This window comes from Sardina pilchardus, chromosome 2 (assembly GCF_963854185.1).
Source record: "Sardina pilchardus chromosome 2, fSarPil1.1, whole genome shotgun sequence".
NCBI lineage: Eukaryota > Metazoa > Chordata > Actinopteri > Clupeiformes > Clupeidae > Sardina > Sardina pilchardus.
The window spans coordinates 39840408-39859134 of NC_084995.1; the positions used below are offsets into that span (position 1 = coordinate 39840408).

Sequence of the window (18727 nt, forward strand, 5' to 3'; positions counted from 1 at the left end):
TTCCAAGGTTACACAACAGCGCCATCTTCAGTTTTTCAAAGCAAAATACAGTATATTCTAGACAGTATATTCTTTGTGGGGGAGGAAACGAATAGTCTGTATATTTATATTTTAATGGAATTATAATAAAATGTATAACTTATAAAAGTCCGTTTGTATTGCTAATATCATTGTTTACATGCACATGACATCTTAGGCAGGCTTAGCCTTAGACTGTGAAGGAAAATTGCTAATGTGTTCTGTAATGTTAGGCCTAAGGAATGTAGAAAAGCAAGATTCTCCTGTAACATTGACACAATGCTTGAATCAACAATGACGCTTTCATCTTAGACCAACATGTTCCACGTGTAAATTGACTCTAGACGAAGGTTTACATAGCATACACGGAGTAGTTTAAAGTTCTGAGGGTTTCCACGTGTATTTCTTGTTGTTTTAAAGCAGAGCAAGATAATAGCATATGGCACTGTAAATTAGAATCGTTGGATTCCATCTTGTGCTGGCCACGCTCAATCTGTAGAACGTCGAGGACTGGTGGCGTTTAATGAATGGAGAAGTCGCATAGAATTGATGAATAATGGCTGACGTTGAGTTATGTGAGTAACATTTCATCTTTTCCCAACATTCTTTAGTACTGAGTTTTTGGTTACTGTCATCAACTGTTGTTGATAATCTGGTGATTTACTTCATTTGAGTTCACGATTCCACTTTTTTTTTGGCGGGCTAAGATCTTTCAATGAAGTTTGTAGTAGACAGTAGCAGCTATGCTAATTGGCTAACACAAGAAATAACCGTTAATGAGCTTCTGTTAGGCAACGACTAATGCTGGCTAAATGTTACCATGAAAAAGTAATTTCACCTTGATATTAGTTTGTAGTACTAACAGTTGTCAGAATTTAAGTGCAGTAATGTTGTTATTTAATAATCTGTTGATGTTGATCATTAATGCAGATGAAAGTAATGTTAGCTCTATTTTACATAGCAGCTAGCAGCTAATGATAAGTTAACGTTTATGTTAAAGTTAACTTTAGCTGACTCAGCCACCTGACATTCCAAACTTTGCTAGCTTAATGACATAGTGCTACCATTAGAACTAGTTAACCTAATCACATGTTAAACATTAGCTAAAGTTGCTAATTTAGGTAACCTAACGCTAAGTACTGCTATCACAGCTACACAATTATGGTGTTGAAGATTTGCAAAATAATTTCAAACAGATTCCCTCCCCATACACTCTACAGTTAGTCTAACGTCAACCACCCCCCACCCCCCATTAGCTTACTTACTGATCATTATGGATTTGGCTGTAACAGCAGCACAAGTTCTCTAACTTTATATTCCATGTTGTCTGACAAAGTCATTGAATATGCAGATAACTTGGGTTCAAGTCTGTAGTGGATGTAGTGGCTACCCTCCCCCTTCACTGCATAGCTGCTGTGAGTCTACTAGCCTACTCACTTTGAGTAAACACCGATTTCTGAGGGCAAATTTCTCTCTTTTAGAATAATTGCTGTAACAAATCAGATTGTAAAGGCTTCCATTTTCTAGTATGGCAATGGCAAAGGCCTATGTCCCTGAAATGTTTTTATAGGCTGTCTTTGTTCTTGAAGTTTATGTTATAACAGTTTTAGATGTAAGATCATTCGCAAGCTACTAGGTCAACTAAACATACATTTATAAGTTAATAAGTTATTAATATGCCGTTAGGGATCCAAACAAAAACATGCCAGGTTATCATTTTATCATTTTTTATTTTAATATGTGTTAACTCAGGACAAATAATCTGTGACCTACTAAATAACAAGCTCGACTTCTGAGAAGATAGCTGTGAAGTGAGGTTTAAGTCGTTTTGTCTGGGTATGTTTTTGCCATACTTGATTTTTGCATTGCATGTGGTAACAATATTGGAGATAGAGCTATTTGAAGTTACTTTTTAGAGTACTTCTAAATTCAATTAGGACTATATATGTGGACAACAAAGTATAATGGCTAATCTTTACTTTTAGATGTGTAAGCGACGGCGGTAAGAGAAATAAGCGTCGTTTTATTCCCATTGATGTTCATGTATAATTTTATTTAGGGAAGTTACAAGGTTTTGGTGTTATGGTTGCATGCCAGTAGAGGCCGTTGTTGATCCGTCCGTCATTCTGTTGACCTATTGTCATTTCCGGTTTGTACTCTGTGGTAAATGTTGAATCCAAGATAATGTACATTACAGATATAAGGCTTTGCAAATTTCATATTAGACACTGTGGAGAAAATGGTGGTGGATACTGGCCACTCCACATGTGATGACACATGCTGTTTATTGTGAAAAATATTTTTTGGAGATGAATGCGTCAGCAACAGGTGTAATTATACATACTATGAATTGTCTTGAAGGAAGTATGAACGACATACAATAAAATAAAATAAAATAAAATAACCAGACAGTGAATATAATCTGGTTGAATAACATCCAGCCAGTGTCAATTATCTCATAACTAATGCCGCTTTCCATTAGTCTCATAAGCGGTAACTGGAGACTATGCCGACTTAGGTACCTCTGTCGTTTTAGAAAATGTATGGTAGACGTATGAGACAGTTTATTTTAAAATGACTGAACTCCTCATCCCATTTAGTTTTAATTGAGCATGCGTATGTTGAATAGACGTTAATGTATACCTTATAACACTTACAGTATGTTCAGTCGTATGCTACTGTGGATGTGCATTTAAAACTTTCTTGTAGTTGCCAACCGTGTTGATGTGTCGCTGCTATTGCTATCACAGGTCGCCTGTGGCTGGTCGGAAGCTAGTCGAGTAGAGAGTCTCTGTGCCAGTAATCTCGGTCTGGAATTATCATTGGAAGCCGAAGGGATCGACTGTGAGACGAGACTCCGCTACCAATTTGTAGCGGAGACAAGAGATTTTCATCACTGGCGGAGAGGGGGAGAACACCGTCAAGGGAACGTAAATACTCATTAGGGTCTCCCCTTTAGATTGCGGACGTTGATGTAAACATTCATTATAATCAACGTGGTTTAGAAAGAAAGTTATTGCTAGGTTAGCGCGGGGAGCACCGTTCTTCCAGCCCTATCGCCATCTCCAGCACTCAAATCAACAGCCGTGTCTTCCTCACGATGGGGAACGCTGCAACCGCCAAGAAAGGCAACGAGCTGGAGAGCGGTGAGTGGAGCTGGTTTATGCTGTCATTATTAGCCAGATAAACAATGGCCAGTATTGCACGGGGGTCAACAACACAAGCACACCTCCATTCATTTTTGAAAGTGTAAATATTGTGTCGGCCCAAGTATGCTATCGCTACACTGTTACTCCTAATGCTAACGTGCAAATGGTAGCAAGTAACGGCTAGTTAGGAGTCATTCCTCGGAAAAGGTACAGAATGCTAGCAGGCTAGGATAGTTGCCATCACACAACATTAACGATACGAGATAGGCCTGACATTGTAGTGTTTGTTACTGCTGGATTGTCACGAATCTCAACAATAAACTGTAAATGTCTAGACTAGTTAGACTTCACAGAGAGTGTTGTTAAATCATCATGTGGCGAAACACAATTTTTAAGTAAGCTTAAAGCTGAATACACGGTTGTATTTGTCCCCGTTAGCCATGCTAGCTTGCTTACTAAAGGCCAAGAACTAAGTATATTCTGTTGTGAGTTATGCATTCAGTTGTCAGTCTAGATTGCTGTTTTAGATTCACGTATCCACAATCTTTGGTTTTTAAATTCTAGTCGTTTTGTAACAATATTGACTTGCATGTAAGATTCTCTGAAGGATTAGTCTCCAGTTTAACTGATTGAGTTGATGGTAGCATAGCAAGATAGATAGCTAGCAATGTAGAGGCAGGGGGCAGGCCGCCATGGCAAGTACATTAATGAACATAGCAACTGCAAAACAACCGCCAGATTATTGATCTTTGACATTGAAAAGGAGTGTGCCGTCCATGTATTTTTGTCCTTTAATTTTAATGGTATGTTTAGCCAAACAGAATCAGGTTATTGACAGGGATCCAAAGGGCCTAGTTGTTTTGACTTCTGTTATAGAGCATCAAGATGCTAACGTTGAGAATTCCAGTCTCAAATTGCAGGCCCAGACCTCTATCCAAACTTATTGCTACCAAACTCCGTGTTTTGACAACCTTTACTCAGAACAACACAGAAATAAGAGTTATTCAGCAATAGTAATGTTGTTAAGTATGTTGTACGTCGGCAGGTGGCAAGAGGCATCGACATCAATTGTTGATTAGCAAGCTAACGTTGCTGGTGTATAGCGAATATTAATTAATTTGCGGCTCTGCATAACGTTTATCATAAAAGTTTGAAATTAAGCTCTTACGACGACAATGAATTTGTTAATTGACAGATGTTTCGACTTGAACACTTGTTTCACAGGCGGAGAAGCGGTCATGACCGTGGTAGTGTGCATTTGGCTTGCGAAACTGACAGACGAGAATTGGCATCTAAAATGATATCCGCTACTTTAGCTAGATCGATGAACACACATGCATGGAAACGTATATGCCTATTTAAACAATTAGTTAACTGATTTTTAAGGTGCTGAAACAACCATGTTAAATTAACATTTTATATAAATAGTGCTGAGGTAGCTTAGAAGCTAACATCTAACTAAGCTACTGTTCAAAACGAATGCACAATGTGAATACGCTATTTGGTTGTCAATGGAGTATATGTACTAATATTTACTTGCAGAACATGTTTGACATTTCTGCTGTGATGAAGAGGGTATGTTTGGTCTTTGACTATCTGCTATTGCAAGCTCTCTCTCTCTCCTCAGTGTCTTACTGTACCACCACTAGGCACTGACTGAATATGGTGAAAAAATGACTAATGCCAGCTCCCATTCATAAAATCACCCTCAAAACCATTTATTTTCGTTTTGTTTGTTGAGAGTGCCCTCTTCTCTGATGCCCCATCCTCTTGCCCCTTAATCTCTCAGTGCTGTGAAGGTTCCTGGCTAACACACACACACACATACACACACACATGAAGAGCACGTTTGTCATTGACTGGAACAGCTTGTCATCAGACCTTCGTCAGAGGATAAGTGTAATTACGAGCTTTGAAAGGCTTGACGCAATCAGCCCGAGGCTTGTATTAGTTTGCAGTGTGACACTTTGATGCTTGCTGATAGCACACTGTGCTGTGTGATAGAAGCAGATTCATTCTCCATAAACTATAAACAGCTTGTCCCTTTTTTAGGAAATGTAGTCACTAGTACCAAAATACACATTCTCGTATTTTCTTCTTAGAAAGCATTTGCATTGCATTAGCCCTGCACAGAAATCAGGCCTAACTGTATACTGTAACTGTTTTGATTGTTATAATTCCAAAACAGGCAAACATGGAGCCACAACAGGTGTCATTTCACTGTATGAATCTATAAATATGCAGAATATCCCACTGTGTCTTGTAATAGCCTTAGATCCAGATATGATTATCTCTTTTGCTATTGGTGGTCTTAGTCTCAAGAGGTGGAAGGCACTGGGCTGTATTTGTCTGACAGGTTAGGATGAGGGAGGCAAGATGGCAGAGGGCGAGACAGGACCGGATTTAGACAGGACCTGAATTATAACACTGACCCACATCAAAGCTAGCAGGTCCAACCGTGTTAATCTGTCGTGTCAAAGATGTAGGGAATCAGCACACTCTTTCTCACTGAGTGGTGTGTGGATTTAGTGCATCTTATCATTGAATTAAGCAAGTGATATTTAAAGTAGGCTAGTGGGCTATGGAAATCTTCGTTTTTAATGTCTAATTGACTTGTTCGAAGTGAACTGATAAACGCTTGGTATCGGTCTTGTTGCTTTATGCAAGTAGTTGTGGAATGTAGACATAACATTTGTGTTATTGCTCTCGGTAGGAAGCTAGATGTAGGCTTTTAGAGTCCTTTGCATGTGTACAGCAAACACAATAATAGCTTGAAGACATGTTTCTCTTCCAGACATTTGAACAGTATGTCATTGGATGCTACAGTAGTGTTTTGTTGAGGATCACTTTACTTATTTGCTTTCTGAAGACTGACCAGTCTGCAATGAATAGCCTATGTTAGCTTTCGGGATTGTTTCATGAGTATCTATGTTTTTTTCTGCTTTGACAACATTGTGTTTCAATGCTTTTCTTTTTATCTTGGTGTGTTTGTGTATATGTGCAATCTAAAAGGGTCATAGAACAATAATGGTGTTCAGTCCCTGTTAGGATATTCTCCATCAGCCTCACCATTTCATTTGTGCTCCCCCTCCAGCTGAAAGAATCCCCTGCTAACTTTCTCGTATCCCAGATGCCCCAGGAAAGCCCGTTCCCAGGCCACGCTTGTGCTGAAGTGAAGTGGCTTGCCTTAAATGGATGTAGCCAGAGGCAGGATTCCCTCAGCCAGATGTCTTCCAGTAACACTAACTTTTAGCCACTCCCCAGCTGTTTCAAAAGGGGGAAAATAAAAGTTGAACAATTAAACCTAAAATGATGATACTCACTCCCCCAAATATATAGAAATGAACCCCCTTTTCTCTGCTGCTGGATAATGCAAACCCATCAGAGAATTTCTTGACTCTTTGTTTAGTCAGTCTGAAGACAGTTTTGACAGTCAAAAGTTTGCTGGATGAAAGAAAATATCAAATGTCTAAAGCACCAACAAGCTTGGATACTCACTATTTTCTGTTTCTAATTCTCTCTCATTTTATTTCTCTGTGTCTAAAATGTCATAAATGATTATTCTTGTCACATGTGGTCCATGTGTTGTTTATCTGCTGTGCCTGTTACATACATAAACCTTGCTCTCTTTCTCTTCTGTTTCTCCTGTCTCTTCTCTCTGTCTCTCATCATCCCATGCGTGTGGGTGAATGTTCCTGCAATTCCTTGGTGATCTATAGAGACTTTTGGTATGCCCATTCTCTCACCGGGTGGCCAGAATGACAGAAAATGCTCAACAACCTGAGCCATCCCGGCCCCTTTGAATGATTCTCAAGTCAATCACTGAACGGGATCGTGTCCTGTTTATTCTGACTGTCTACCTCTAGAGTGTTGCTTTACATCTTTTCTGTCATTCTGGCTGTCTATTGTCTGGTGTGTCCCCCTCATGTTTTGTGATTTTTTTTTATTTTTTTTAGTTTGTTTATATTTTATTTATTTTTTTTGCCTGTTTGGGTCCTGATGTGAGTCTCCTAGTTTATTATGATTGTTGTAGTTTCCTAGTAACGGTAATGGGAAGGGATGTCCAACAACTGCATGGTCTGAAAACTCCCATTTCCCTCCCATCCCCAGTAATCAGTCTCTCCCTTGGCCAACCATGGCTACTGAACCCTACTGAGCCCCACAACTCTTCACTTGTGACATTGCTTGCGTTTTGTTTGTGTTTGTTAATGCTAAGAACTTAGAATCTTGGCTTTTTCAGTTTACTAGGTACGTAGTTTAGACATATTTAATGTAAATGGGAATTTCACAGTGTGATAGTAGGCCACAGATGGCCCTTCAATCCACTAGTTTGACCTTAGTCTGAAAATTATTTCCCTACACTTGAATCCCAGATACATTAAAGGATTGCATACGTTTGTTGCCTTTCCCCATCCCTTGAATTTATAGTGTGCCAACAAGTAGGCTGTAATGCATTCAGACAACCATTGTTGAATTTGTTCTGTTGTCTAACATACATGTACTTTCCCCTCTGTCTTATCCAACAGTTAAAGAGTTTCTAGCCAAAGCCAAAGAAGATTTCCTGAGAAAATGGGAATGTCCGCCACAGGTATGGAGCAGTTGGCCTAATATTAGCTTGTGAAGTGTGTTGGGCGTACTGATGCTTTTTTTTCTCATTCCATAGTGACCGATCAATGCAGAAATAATACACGAGATACATTCCTTTGTCTATTAAATTTAAGATTTACCATCAATGGCTTAAGACAGAGCAGTGTACTCATGTAATCGAGTGTTGAAGCTAAGCATTCATTCTCTGGGCCTCTCTCCCCCGCAGTGTACGACTGGCTTAGATGACTTCGACAGACTGAAAACGTTGGGCACTGGCTCCTTTGGCAGAGTCATGTTGGTGAAACTCAAAGGATCAGAGCAGTTCTACGCCATGAAAATCCTGGACAAGCAAAAGGTTGGTGTTTCAAGTGGCCTCGTCTTTCGTCGCCTTTCATGTGCAATATTTAAATATAATGAATCAGAAATCCCATCCGCCTGAGGATATTTGTGTGATGGTGGTGCCATTGTTTTGGTAAGACTGGATAGATTATGGGATGTGTGGAAGTGCACCTCCAGAGGCACTTTGTAGATTGTTTGTATAAGGAGGAAGTGGATTTGAATGTTCGAGGGGGTGGCAGGAAATGTCTTTCGGACTACTTTCTGAATATTTGTATGATCTTAATGGAACCCCACACCTCACCTTCAGACGCTTGTGTTTTCTTGTGTTTCAGGTGGTGAAACTCAAACAAATCGAACACACACTCAACGAGAAGAGAATATTGCAAGCTGTCTCCTTCCCCTTTCTTGTCAGATTGGAGTTTGCATTCAAAGTATGTATTTGTTTCCTTTTTAGATGTTCCACTGTTTTGTATGCTGTGCTCAGTTTTTTTTTTTTTTTTTTTTAACCACGACCTAACTGTTGAACTGATCTAAATGCTCACAGGACAACTCCAACTTGTATATGGTGATGGAATATGTACCAGGAGGAGAAATGTTCTCACACCTTCGAAGAATTGGGAGATTCAGGTGTGTGCTTATGAAATTCCACTATGTCTGGCTGTGATGTACATAATGCCCTGATGCTGTACATTAACGCTGTGATGCTTCCTTCCAATGTGTTGTATTAATGTTACTATAGGGCACAACTTTGGGTTCTGGTAAATGCAACCTACTTAAGTTAATTAGCTATCTCTATACGAATGGATGTTCTTGTAAATTGTAGACTAGAGTAGGTGACATTCTACCTTTGACTATAGGAATCATACAGTTTCTTTCAAGAGTTAAAAGGAGAGTTTGTTAAATTGGAGAGAGACCTCTGCTTTGAGAAAAGTAAACAAAGCATTTATTCATTTTTGAAAGCATGACTTGGGGAATACAATCTGAGAATTGGAAAATTACAAGATACAATTAACAGTACATTGTTTGCTATTGTCACAGAAATTAAGGAGGAATTTGTGGTAGAATAGGATGTAAACAAAGAATAGCAACATATGCTCTCAACAGGCACAAGTAACAGTTACAGGGAACGCACAAGACAGTTTAATTAAAAACGTTACGTTAACTGATGTTCCATTAAGAATGCTCCCCTGGTCTGTCTCTATATTAAAGCATTGAATGTACATGTAGGCATCAAAAATCCATCCATCTTCACATGGGCACTTGTGGCCAACGGCACACTGAACCTCATGGGTAGTATGGTTGGTGCACACTGAACCTCATGGGTAGTATGGTTGGTGCACACTGAACCTCATGGGTAGTATGGTTGGTGCTCACTGAACCTCATGGGTAGTATGGTTGGTGCACACGGAACCTCATGGGTAGTATGGTTGGTGCTCACTGAACCTCATGGGTAGTATGGTTGGTGCACACTGAACCTCATGGGTAGTATGGTTGGTGCACACTGAACCTCATGGGTAGTATGGTTGGTGTTCCTTTTCAGTGCTATTACTCTGTGACCCTTGGACAAAAAAATAGAAAACACCAGCAGCACATATTGGGGCTTTTGGATGTCAAGTTACACATGGTGACACAAATGATTCGTTTAGCAGGGGAGGGCAGACAGAAGGGTATTTTTCACTAGTCTCTAGCCAGCATGTGTGTGATTGGCTGGTTTTACTTATAATCGCCGTTGATATATTTTTGTCCTTATCAGTTGTTCTTGCTGGAGGGCCCATTGTCATTCGGCATGATTGATCGAAGTACTGTGACTGAATATATGTTTTTCTCCCCTGTTCGTGTTTTGCAGTGAACCACACGCACGATTTTATGCAGCTCAAATAGTCCTGACCTTTGAGTACCTCCACTCGCTAGACCTCATCTACAGAGATCTGAAGCCGGAGAACCTGCTCATCGACCAGCATGGCTACATCCAGGTAGATCTAGATCCGCCTCTCACTGATACCAGTAACCTGTTGTACACTCCCAGCCTCTGTTTGAAGGTATGGGGATTGGACACAGAAACGGAAACACTGATCAATATAGTGCAGCCGGGTGGCCAATCTTCTCTGATTTCCGTCACCATTCCATCAGTAAGAGTGTGGAGGTTGTATTGGCAGAGCAATAGCACAGCTGTAGGGATGGGCACCATAAGATATTAAATGAATCACAGTCAGCCAGGCACAACTTGCAAGAGGAAGCTGTTGGACACCATGTGATGTCTGGATACTAACCCGGATGATAATGTATATTTAAAAAAACACACACACAGCTGCTAATCTCACTGCAGAATTAAAGTGCACTTGGGCTGTTTCCACCAAAACTACATATGGTCTAAAACCACTTGTTTCAGTTCCACTGCCCAACTCCGGTAATATACCTTATATACTGTATGTGTTTTCAGGTTTGAGTGCAGGACTTTTGACGTCTGTAAATAACATTGGCTTATCAAATATCCTTAACTTTTGAAGGCATTATTGATATTCACACAAAAAAAAATCATTCACAAATTAAAAGTCACCGTAAAATATTTTGAACTGCCAGTAAGAGTTGTTACTGTTTGTGCTTCTCAGGTCACAGACTTTGGCTTTGCCAAAAGAGTGAAGGGCAGAACTTGGACATTGTGTGGAACCCCAGAGTACCTGGCACCAGAGATCATCCTCAGCAAGGTCACACTGTCTTGCGCCCATGCCCTACTTCCTTATACAATTGCAGTCTGGCTTCTGCTATTTTCCATCCATACTGACGTGCTCTGTCACTGTTGTGGATGGTTCTTGCAGGGCTACAACAAAGCTGTGGACTGGTGGGCGCTGGGAGTGCTTATTTATGAAATGGCAGCTGGCTATCCCCCGTTCTTCGCCGACCAGCCCATCCAGATCTATGAGAAAATTGTGTCTGGAAAGGTATGGATGTACATCTAAAACTCACACATGACTCAACACAGACGGATGTCTTCAGGAGTGAAGGGATTGAAGGATTTGAAAGGGGAGTCTTTACTACTACCTCTGGATTTCATCATTGTCAAATAGGACTGTCAAAATTGATGTTCGACTATTCGTTCTTAAAAAAACCACATATATTCTAACCATTCGAACATCTGGATACTCATTTTGTCAATGACGCGCATTGTCAAAAACAGGACAAATGAATATAAAGAGACATACAGTGGGGAGCACATGTATTTGATAAAACAGGAATATTAGATCATCATGTGACAATTGATCTTAATGCCTTAATTAAAAAAATGAGTAAAAATCAAACCGCCAAGGACACCAATTTTCTTTGTGATTGAAGAATGTATTGTAAATAAATAAATGTTTTCCTGAAATGCTAGGGGAAGGGAGTATTTGACCCCCTTAGAACCCTATGGGAATTTAACACATAGGGTTAACATAGGGGCAGGCAGATTTTTATTTTTTCACCATAGCTAGAGATTGGCATGGTGCTTTTTCCAGTAGGCCTATTAGCCTGTTTGATTTGCATTGAGCTCAATGAGCATCAAACAGGCTAATAGGCCTACTGGAAAAAGCACCATGACAATCTCTAGCTATGGTGAAGGGTATGTGATGATGTGGGGCTATTTTGATTCTAACGGCCAAGGGAACTTTATCAGGATGCATAATATCCTGGAGCCATGAAATAGCTGGCCTTAAAAAAATACAAATCTGCCTGCCCCAATGTTAACCCTATGTGTTCAAATCCCATAGGTTACATAGGGGGTCAAATACTTCCTTCCCCCTAGCATTTAGGAAGAACATTTATTTTTTTGCGATACATTCTTCTATCACAAAGAAAATTGGTGTACTTAGCGGTTTTATTTTTACTCATTTTTTTTTATTAAGACATTAAGATCTATTGTCAAATGAGGATTTTTCATTCCTCTTCTTAGGCAACTTTAGTATGGTATCAAATACATTTTCTCCCCACTGTACTTACTAGATTATTTAAGTTTAAACAGATTCGACAACATATTATCTCCACAAAAACAAGTAAATTAACTAATGGTCAAGACCCCAGACTTCACTCTCACTCACTCGCTCACACGCACTCTTTCTCTCTCGCCCACACCCTCACGCTCTCTGCACATAACAGTTCAAATGAACAACAACAATAAACAAAATGTTGAGTGCTGATAGAGAGTTTTGTGCAAGCAATTTAATGCAGGCTTCATTCAGTGATTGAAACCAATATTATATATATTAGGCTTATTGACATTATATAACTGACTTTAATTTCAAAGTGCTGATCCATCGCGTTGGACAGTCGTTAATCGAAACGTTGTTTCGATCCTATTGGTGACTGTTCCACGGCTAAGGGTTACCTCATTGCTTGACTGAACTCAACTCACTGAAGCCTGCACCATCCACGACACTGATCGGTCTCATGTCATTACAAATAAACGTAATTAATTTCAGCGTGATGGTCCCTTACAAACAAAGGGCTTGTGGCGGGCGGTGCAAAATAAGTGTCAAGACGAGTTGTTAAAATCTCTTTCTCTGCTGCGGTCGAGTTGGGCTCTGCACGTTCTGCCATCTTTCATTTAAGTCAATTTTCAAAAGTGACTCTGAGCTAGACGACAGTGCGACTCACCTGTCCCTGACCCCTCAGGCAGGGCGCCCACTCTCAAAGCAGAAAGCCGCGCCTCTACCACGGGCATGTTCTTACACATTTGAATATTCGACTATAAATTCGAATTTAGAATATTCGCTGACAGCCCTACTGTCAAATATCGCCCAAAAATATCCACAGTAGCTGCATCTTATGCTCTGTATTTTATCTGATCCATGCAACTGCAGATATATTTAATTGGGAGTTATGTAATGATTGTTGCAGAGAAATACTAGATGTACCTGTTAATAGTAAATCCCACACGTTTTCCTCTTGCAGGTACGATTCCCATCCCATTTTAGTTCAGATTTGAAAGACCTGCTGAGGAATCTGCTGCAGGTAGACCTGACCAAGCGTTTCGGTAACCTGAAGAATGGAGTGAATGACATTAAGAACCACAAGTGGTTTGCCACAACAGATTGGATCGCCATCTATGAGAGAAAGGTACAGTGTGTTGGAAATGAAACTGAATGAGAGGGAAGTTGAACAAATGAAAGAATATAGAAGCAGAATAGGTGTGTGTGTGACTGACTGAGTGAGAGAGTGTTTTGTTTTCCTGTCCCTCATCCAAAATGTGGGTAAACTTTCAATCTCTCTTTTTTTTGTACTCTGATCTGATTGTTTCGTAAGGAGGGCATGTTTGTAACACTGATAGAGGAGGTCTGTTTCTTTTTTTTTTGTTTGTTTGACAAGCCTTCCACTCATCTAACTTACCCCACCCAGCTGACTAACCGATAAGACTTGAGACGTACATACTGTTTTCTGCCTTAATATGTAAATGTTTGGATAACAAGCAGACGAAACGGCTTCAGATCTCCTTAAAAGAAACACTCTACTTTTATCTAGTGATTCATTAGATGGAATTCTTAAACATGAGAAGCAACCACACATTTACACAGTTAAAGCCCAAATGCTGAAAGCAGTGACCTATTGCACGACTGTGGTAGAGGCGTTGTCCTTTTGTGCCAGACGTCAGATACAGATCAAGCTCACCCACTGACTCTCCTGTTGCCATCTCTGCTGAGGGTGCTTGAGGGCGCTGTGTTAGCTTTATCTTGAGTCTTTACGATGGTCTTTAGAGTAACAGCACTACTGGTCGTGTTGATGTTTGTTGATATTGCACATGTGGTCCAACCTAGTTACTGGGAAGTCATGTATAGTTGTAATAAACCGTTTTTGAAACCTGCTTTGCTTTCAGCTCATGTAGACTTCATGAACTAAGATGAGATTTAATCTTTTGGCGGCATTTGCCCAACCTGTTTTTTTTACGTAGCTTTTATGCGGGTTGCACATACTTTGTTGGCATAGATGCACACGTGTTATTGTTTGCTTGTACATTGCTTCTGCTTGTGCAGCATTTTGTCACGGTTGGGGAAATGTACGTTTTGACAAGGGTTTCTTAGGGTTGAACATAAGGTCTAGACTGTAGAAGTGAATAGACCCTGATCTGAGTTGAGTTACTGAGCTGGTTTGATTAATTAGAGGGGTTTTAAAATGTTTATTTAAAGGCCTTTACAATTCAATAAATATGTACAAGGGGATGTAACAAGGAAATATGTCAATTGTACACTAATATCCCGTCCCATGTTTTTTCCCCCCAGACGAAGAAAAATAATACTGTACCTTAATTGGACCCTTTTAACAATAAAAATGGCAAAAATGTATCTCAAGTAGGGCAGCAACTATAGATTATTTTTCATAATCGGTTAGTCAGTTGTTTACTTTCTTGATTAATTGATTAGTTGTTTTGTTTATAAAATGGTGAAATTATTTATAATAAATAAATAAAAGATATTCCATTACTATTATAGAGTAATATGTGACCTTGCAAAGCAAAATCAGTCGCTTGTCGCACAATACTATTTTGAGAAAATCCACAATAAACAAACTACCGGGTTAAAATGTTGAATTTCACGTTTTCGCATAATTCGTCAGTATACAGTCTACAGTTTCATATCGTGAACTCATTTCACGGAAAAACATAAGTTTTGACTGTTCAACCCGGTGAAGATTCAACACATTAGCAGTCATTCCCGTTGTCCACGCTGCTTAAAAAGTTGATTTCTCCTCTTCTGGCATATCGTGACGGAAGAACCATGTCCACTTTGGATGCAGTTATCTTCGCGATAGTTTCTGTAATACCTTCGATATACATATCATTGGATAGTTTATGAAAATAGAAAATAGCTTTAATAAGCTGCAATGAAAGATTTTGATTTTTTTCTAATCAGTTTATCTGAATTGCATGTTTAACATAGGAAAAATATTTGATTTCATAAGGAGCCCTGATATAATTGTTAAGGGTTGTGGATGTGGAAATAGCTGTCCATTGCTGAGTATGAAGTCAACAACATTTTCCATTTGTGATGGGTTTACATTTCCGGACTTGGCTTGTATTGCACTGAGCTCTGAGTGTGGGGGCTCGTAGGTCACCCTCTGTAATCATGAATGAATTGCGTGCTGATTAGAGTTTTTGTTAGCAATGCTTGATTTTGTATTTTAAGCCTGCCAGTTAGTGTAACAACATAGGCCCCCATAGGCATAAAGCTACAGGTGAATGGGGTAAGACTTTTAACTTATAGATATCGCCACAAAACTTTCTCAGTTGAATACTTACTTACAGAATGAAGTTTCATGTGATGTCTATTAATTGTTTTAGTTTAAAGTTTAAAGTTGCTATGCTAATTATCAGACTTAAAATGCAAAATCACACTTGGTAAACATCACCTTACAATTGTGGGAAATAGCCTACGTAAGACTATGGCAGGAACACAAAGCATGTGACACCTCCAGGGTTGGAGTATAATTAAAGTTTGGTTTAGACAAGAAATGTAAATCTCCAGACAGGCTGCACAGCGGGCAAATCACACAGTTCGTTTAGTGTGACCATGATATGAAAGTTTGCTCAGTGTCTCACTACGTTCTGGCAGCATATAGTAACATGCTACAGTCCGACCATTCATTTTTTTCTACCTTTGGCAGTCCATTTGCATATGAACTGAATTAGCATGCTCTATGAATGTCTCTACTGTTTCTGAGTCTGTTCTGGACTATGCTGTACATGTATGATTTATCTGTGTCATGTAGCTCAAACTTGAATGTTGTGCTGAGTACTAAATCAGTCTTTCTGGGCTTTTGTAGGTGGAGGCTCCCTTCATACCAAAGTGCAGAGGCCCCGGGGACACAAGCAACTTTGACGACTATGAGGAAGAGGACATTCGCGTCTCTCTGACAGAGAAATGTGCAAAAGAGTTTGCAGAGTTTTAGTGAGTGAGAACATGGGTACATCAGGGCTAATATGTAGATTAACAACACAAGAAAAAAAAGGGGATCTTTGCACTCTAAAGACATGGGGTGGAGCCACGACCACAACATCAATCAAAAAATTCTTGAGTAGTTCGTTCATTCCACATGGCTAACAGGAGGTCACCATGATCCTCGTGCCCAGCAGGCACTTAAACGTCATACACTGGCACAGTAAAGCAGACACATCACTTTTTCATTTGGACCCCCTTTACCCTACCAAGCCCTGCCCCCTGGTTAATCAGCTTGGAAGCAGTCTTTGTTGTCTTGGATGTTGTGTTCCCTATTAAAATGGTGGTATTTTGCAGAGAAAAAAAATGGGAGAGAGAAATAAATGAAGATTTTTTTAAAAAAAAATGCAGAACCTGAAAAGACAAAGGCCAATTTAACATCGCTATGTGTCAACACAGTATAACTTATTAGCCTAATGTTCCTGGCAGTATCACACTGTTTTGTGTGACTTGAAAGAAAGGTGTTGCCTCCAGTTCTTCAGTTTTGTCTGTTACGCGTCAGTTCTTTTTCTTTTCTTTTTTTTTCTCTTTTTTTAAGTACTATTGAGAGAGAGGGAAAAACTCATACCTCAGACTAGACCACTGATGAATCTTTTGGCCAGCCTTCAGTAGTATTTGTTTTTTTTTCTGTGCATATCTGTTTGTTCAATCTAGTATGTTTTTAAAATAAAAGAAAAAGACCACGAGTGTTCAAAGCATGACCAAAACGAGAGGTAAGTGGATGGCAGAAGAGGAGTGCCTTAGAGCTTCCTCTGTACTTGCCTTAGCAACTCAGTACCACCAAACCCAGAGAGCGTTCAACCTCCAGCCTCCCGTCACCCTAGCAATCTCAGCTTGTTAACTGCAGTGAAAGAGTAGCCGCAATGGGGAGATGGGAAGAGCAACACTTTAGCCGAAATGTACCCAGGCAATTCAAGCAGCCAAATTCTATTCAAAGCACAATGGTGTTTGGCGGCAGCAGTGACCTAATACAAATTCAGGTGTGTGAATTTGGCTCATTCAATATGTTGTCATGCATTGTTACATTAGGATGTTTAATGTTTTAATTTGGAAACTGAACTTGTCAGAAAAAAGTACACCCATGGGAAGTAGCCCTTAGAAAACCCAATGTCAATTTAAGTTCTCACTCTCCTTTATATCAAGTTTTTGAAGCCTCCAGGCATCTATACCCGGGGTATGAAACTATTGGAGATCCATTTGAGCCCTGGTGCCAGATCTAGTATTGCTATCTACAGGACTGGTGAAAACTTTCCTCTTCATTTCAAGCTGTTGTGTTCACGCCGTTTTGCAAAGTTCTCAATGACAGAAATTGTAAAGCTGCCAAAATTCCATGCTTTCCCCCATTGTTGCAGTTGACCTGTCTGTCTTTGTTTCATCCTTTTGACCGAATGTAGAGTTGCAACTCTTAGGTATGCATATTGTTTTTAAATGCTTGATTTTCAAGGTACATTCTCACATACAAACACACACTTTTATGACAAGAAAGTGACGAAGATGAAAAACAAGCTGAGGTTTGTTAGCCTCTGCTCCTTTGTATCACATATAATCCAGTTATTGTTCAGCTCATAACATAATGCATATATGCATTGTTTCTTATATATGTTTTTATTTATACACATATTAGAGAGATGCTAATAAATTTTATTTTTAAAATTGCATAGTTCTTGCTTTACTTTGGATTTTTTTTTTTATTGTTGCTGTGAGACCGGACAGTTTTCTCTTTTTTTCTTCTTTTTTAAAAATGTGTGTTCATGTCCGTCATAAAATATACTAGCGTTCATACTGCGAAGGACTTGTCAGTCTACATTGAGGCTACTGGACAATTTGAATGGAGAGTCCCCTATAACTTTTCACTGAAGATGACAATTCCTATTCTGTTTTTATTGTTGTTTCTTTTGAAGGTTTTCTCACATTCATTTAATTCATTTTACACATCAATTGTGTCATTAGGCCAATACTGGGGCATTTTCTGTCCACCATTGTTGAAATTATATGTCCAAAACTTTTTCTGTAGCAGATTTTACGTAAGTACATATTATATATATATATATATAAATATATAAATATACATATATAGTCACCTTAATAAAAGATGAACCTTTGTATTAAAAAATGTCACAATTTTTATATTTAATTTTGACCTGAAGAGGATGTGTGCTAGCTGTATGTAATACAAACCTACAGTTACTGCTGTTGTTTGAGATTTTAATAAATGCTGAAGATCACATCTGACAGATTTTGATGCACCGCTTATCTTAGATATAGATTTTCAAGAGGATTGACTTTATATTTGAGAAGAACCATGATCACTACATACTCAAGTGTAAAGCACTAATGTTTGTAAAACAGGAAAAAAACAGACTCACCTATGTCTATTGTCTACAGGCCGTTGATAATTGTAAGACATTTCAATTCAATCACTCTTATGTTTGACAGTATCAAGGAGAAAGTTACCACTAAGGTTTTGGGGAAAGAGGGAGGACTTAATTGTTAAATTAAGATGAGATGTGACCAAGACCCATAGTCAATGAACTCGTATTGAAAGATAATCCTCAAACGTCTCAAAACTACATGATTCAGTCACATCAAAATATCTTGTAAAAGGTATGTAGCCTATATTTTTCTATGGAGTGTCCAGGCAGTTGTGCTTATTCACACTAACTTTTCAAAGAAAAC

At 39.2% G+C, this 18727-nt stretch overlaps 1 protein-coding gene across 2 annotated transcripts; it reads left to right on the forward strand.

The window, feature by feature from the left end:
• The first annotated feature begins 353 nt into the window (after positions 1-353).
• Positions 354-18283, forward strand: prkacbb (protein kinase, cAMP-dependent, catalytic, beta b). Of its 2 annotated transcripts, none has more exons than XM_062530415.1 (10): positions 354-593; positions 7694-7755; positions 7981-8109; positions 8426-8524; positions 8638-8720; positions 9940-10066; positions 10703-10798; positions 10910-11032; positions 13017-13181; positions 15879-18283. In XM_062530415.1, exons 1-10 carry the CDS (start codon positions 575-577, stop codon positions 16002-16004), a joined length of 1029 nt encoding a protein of 342 aa, XP_062386399.1. In that variant the 5' UTR covers positions 354-574; the 3' UTR covers positions 16005-18283. The 2 variants fall into 2 exon arrangements, with proteins under 2 accessions (XP_062386399.1, XP_062386398.1); XM_062530414.1 differs by lacking the exon at positions 354-593 and adding an exon at positions 2573-3164.
• Positions 18284-18727: the final 444 nt, after the last annotated feature.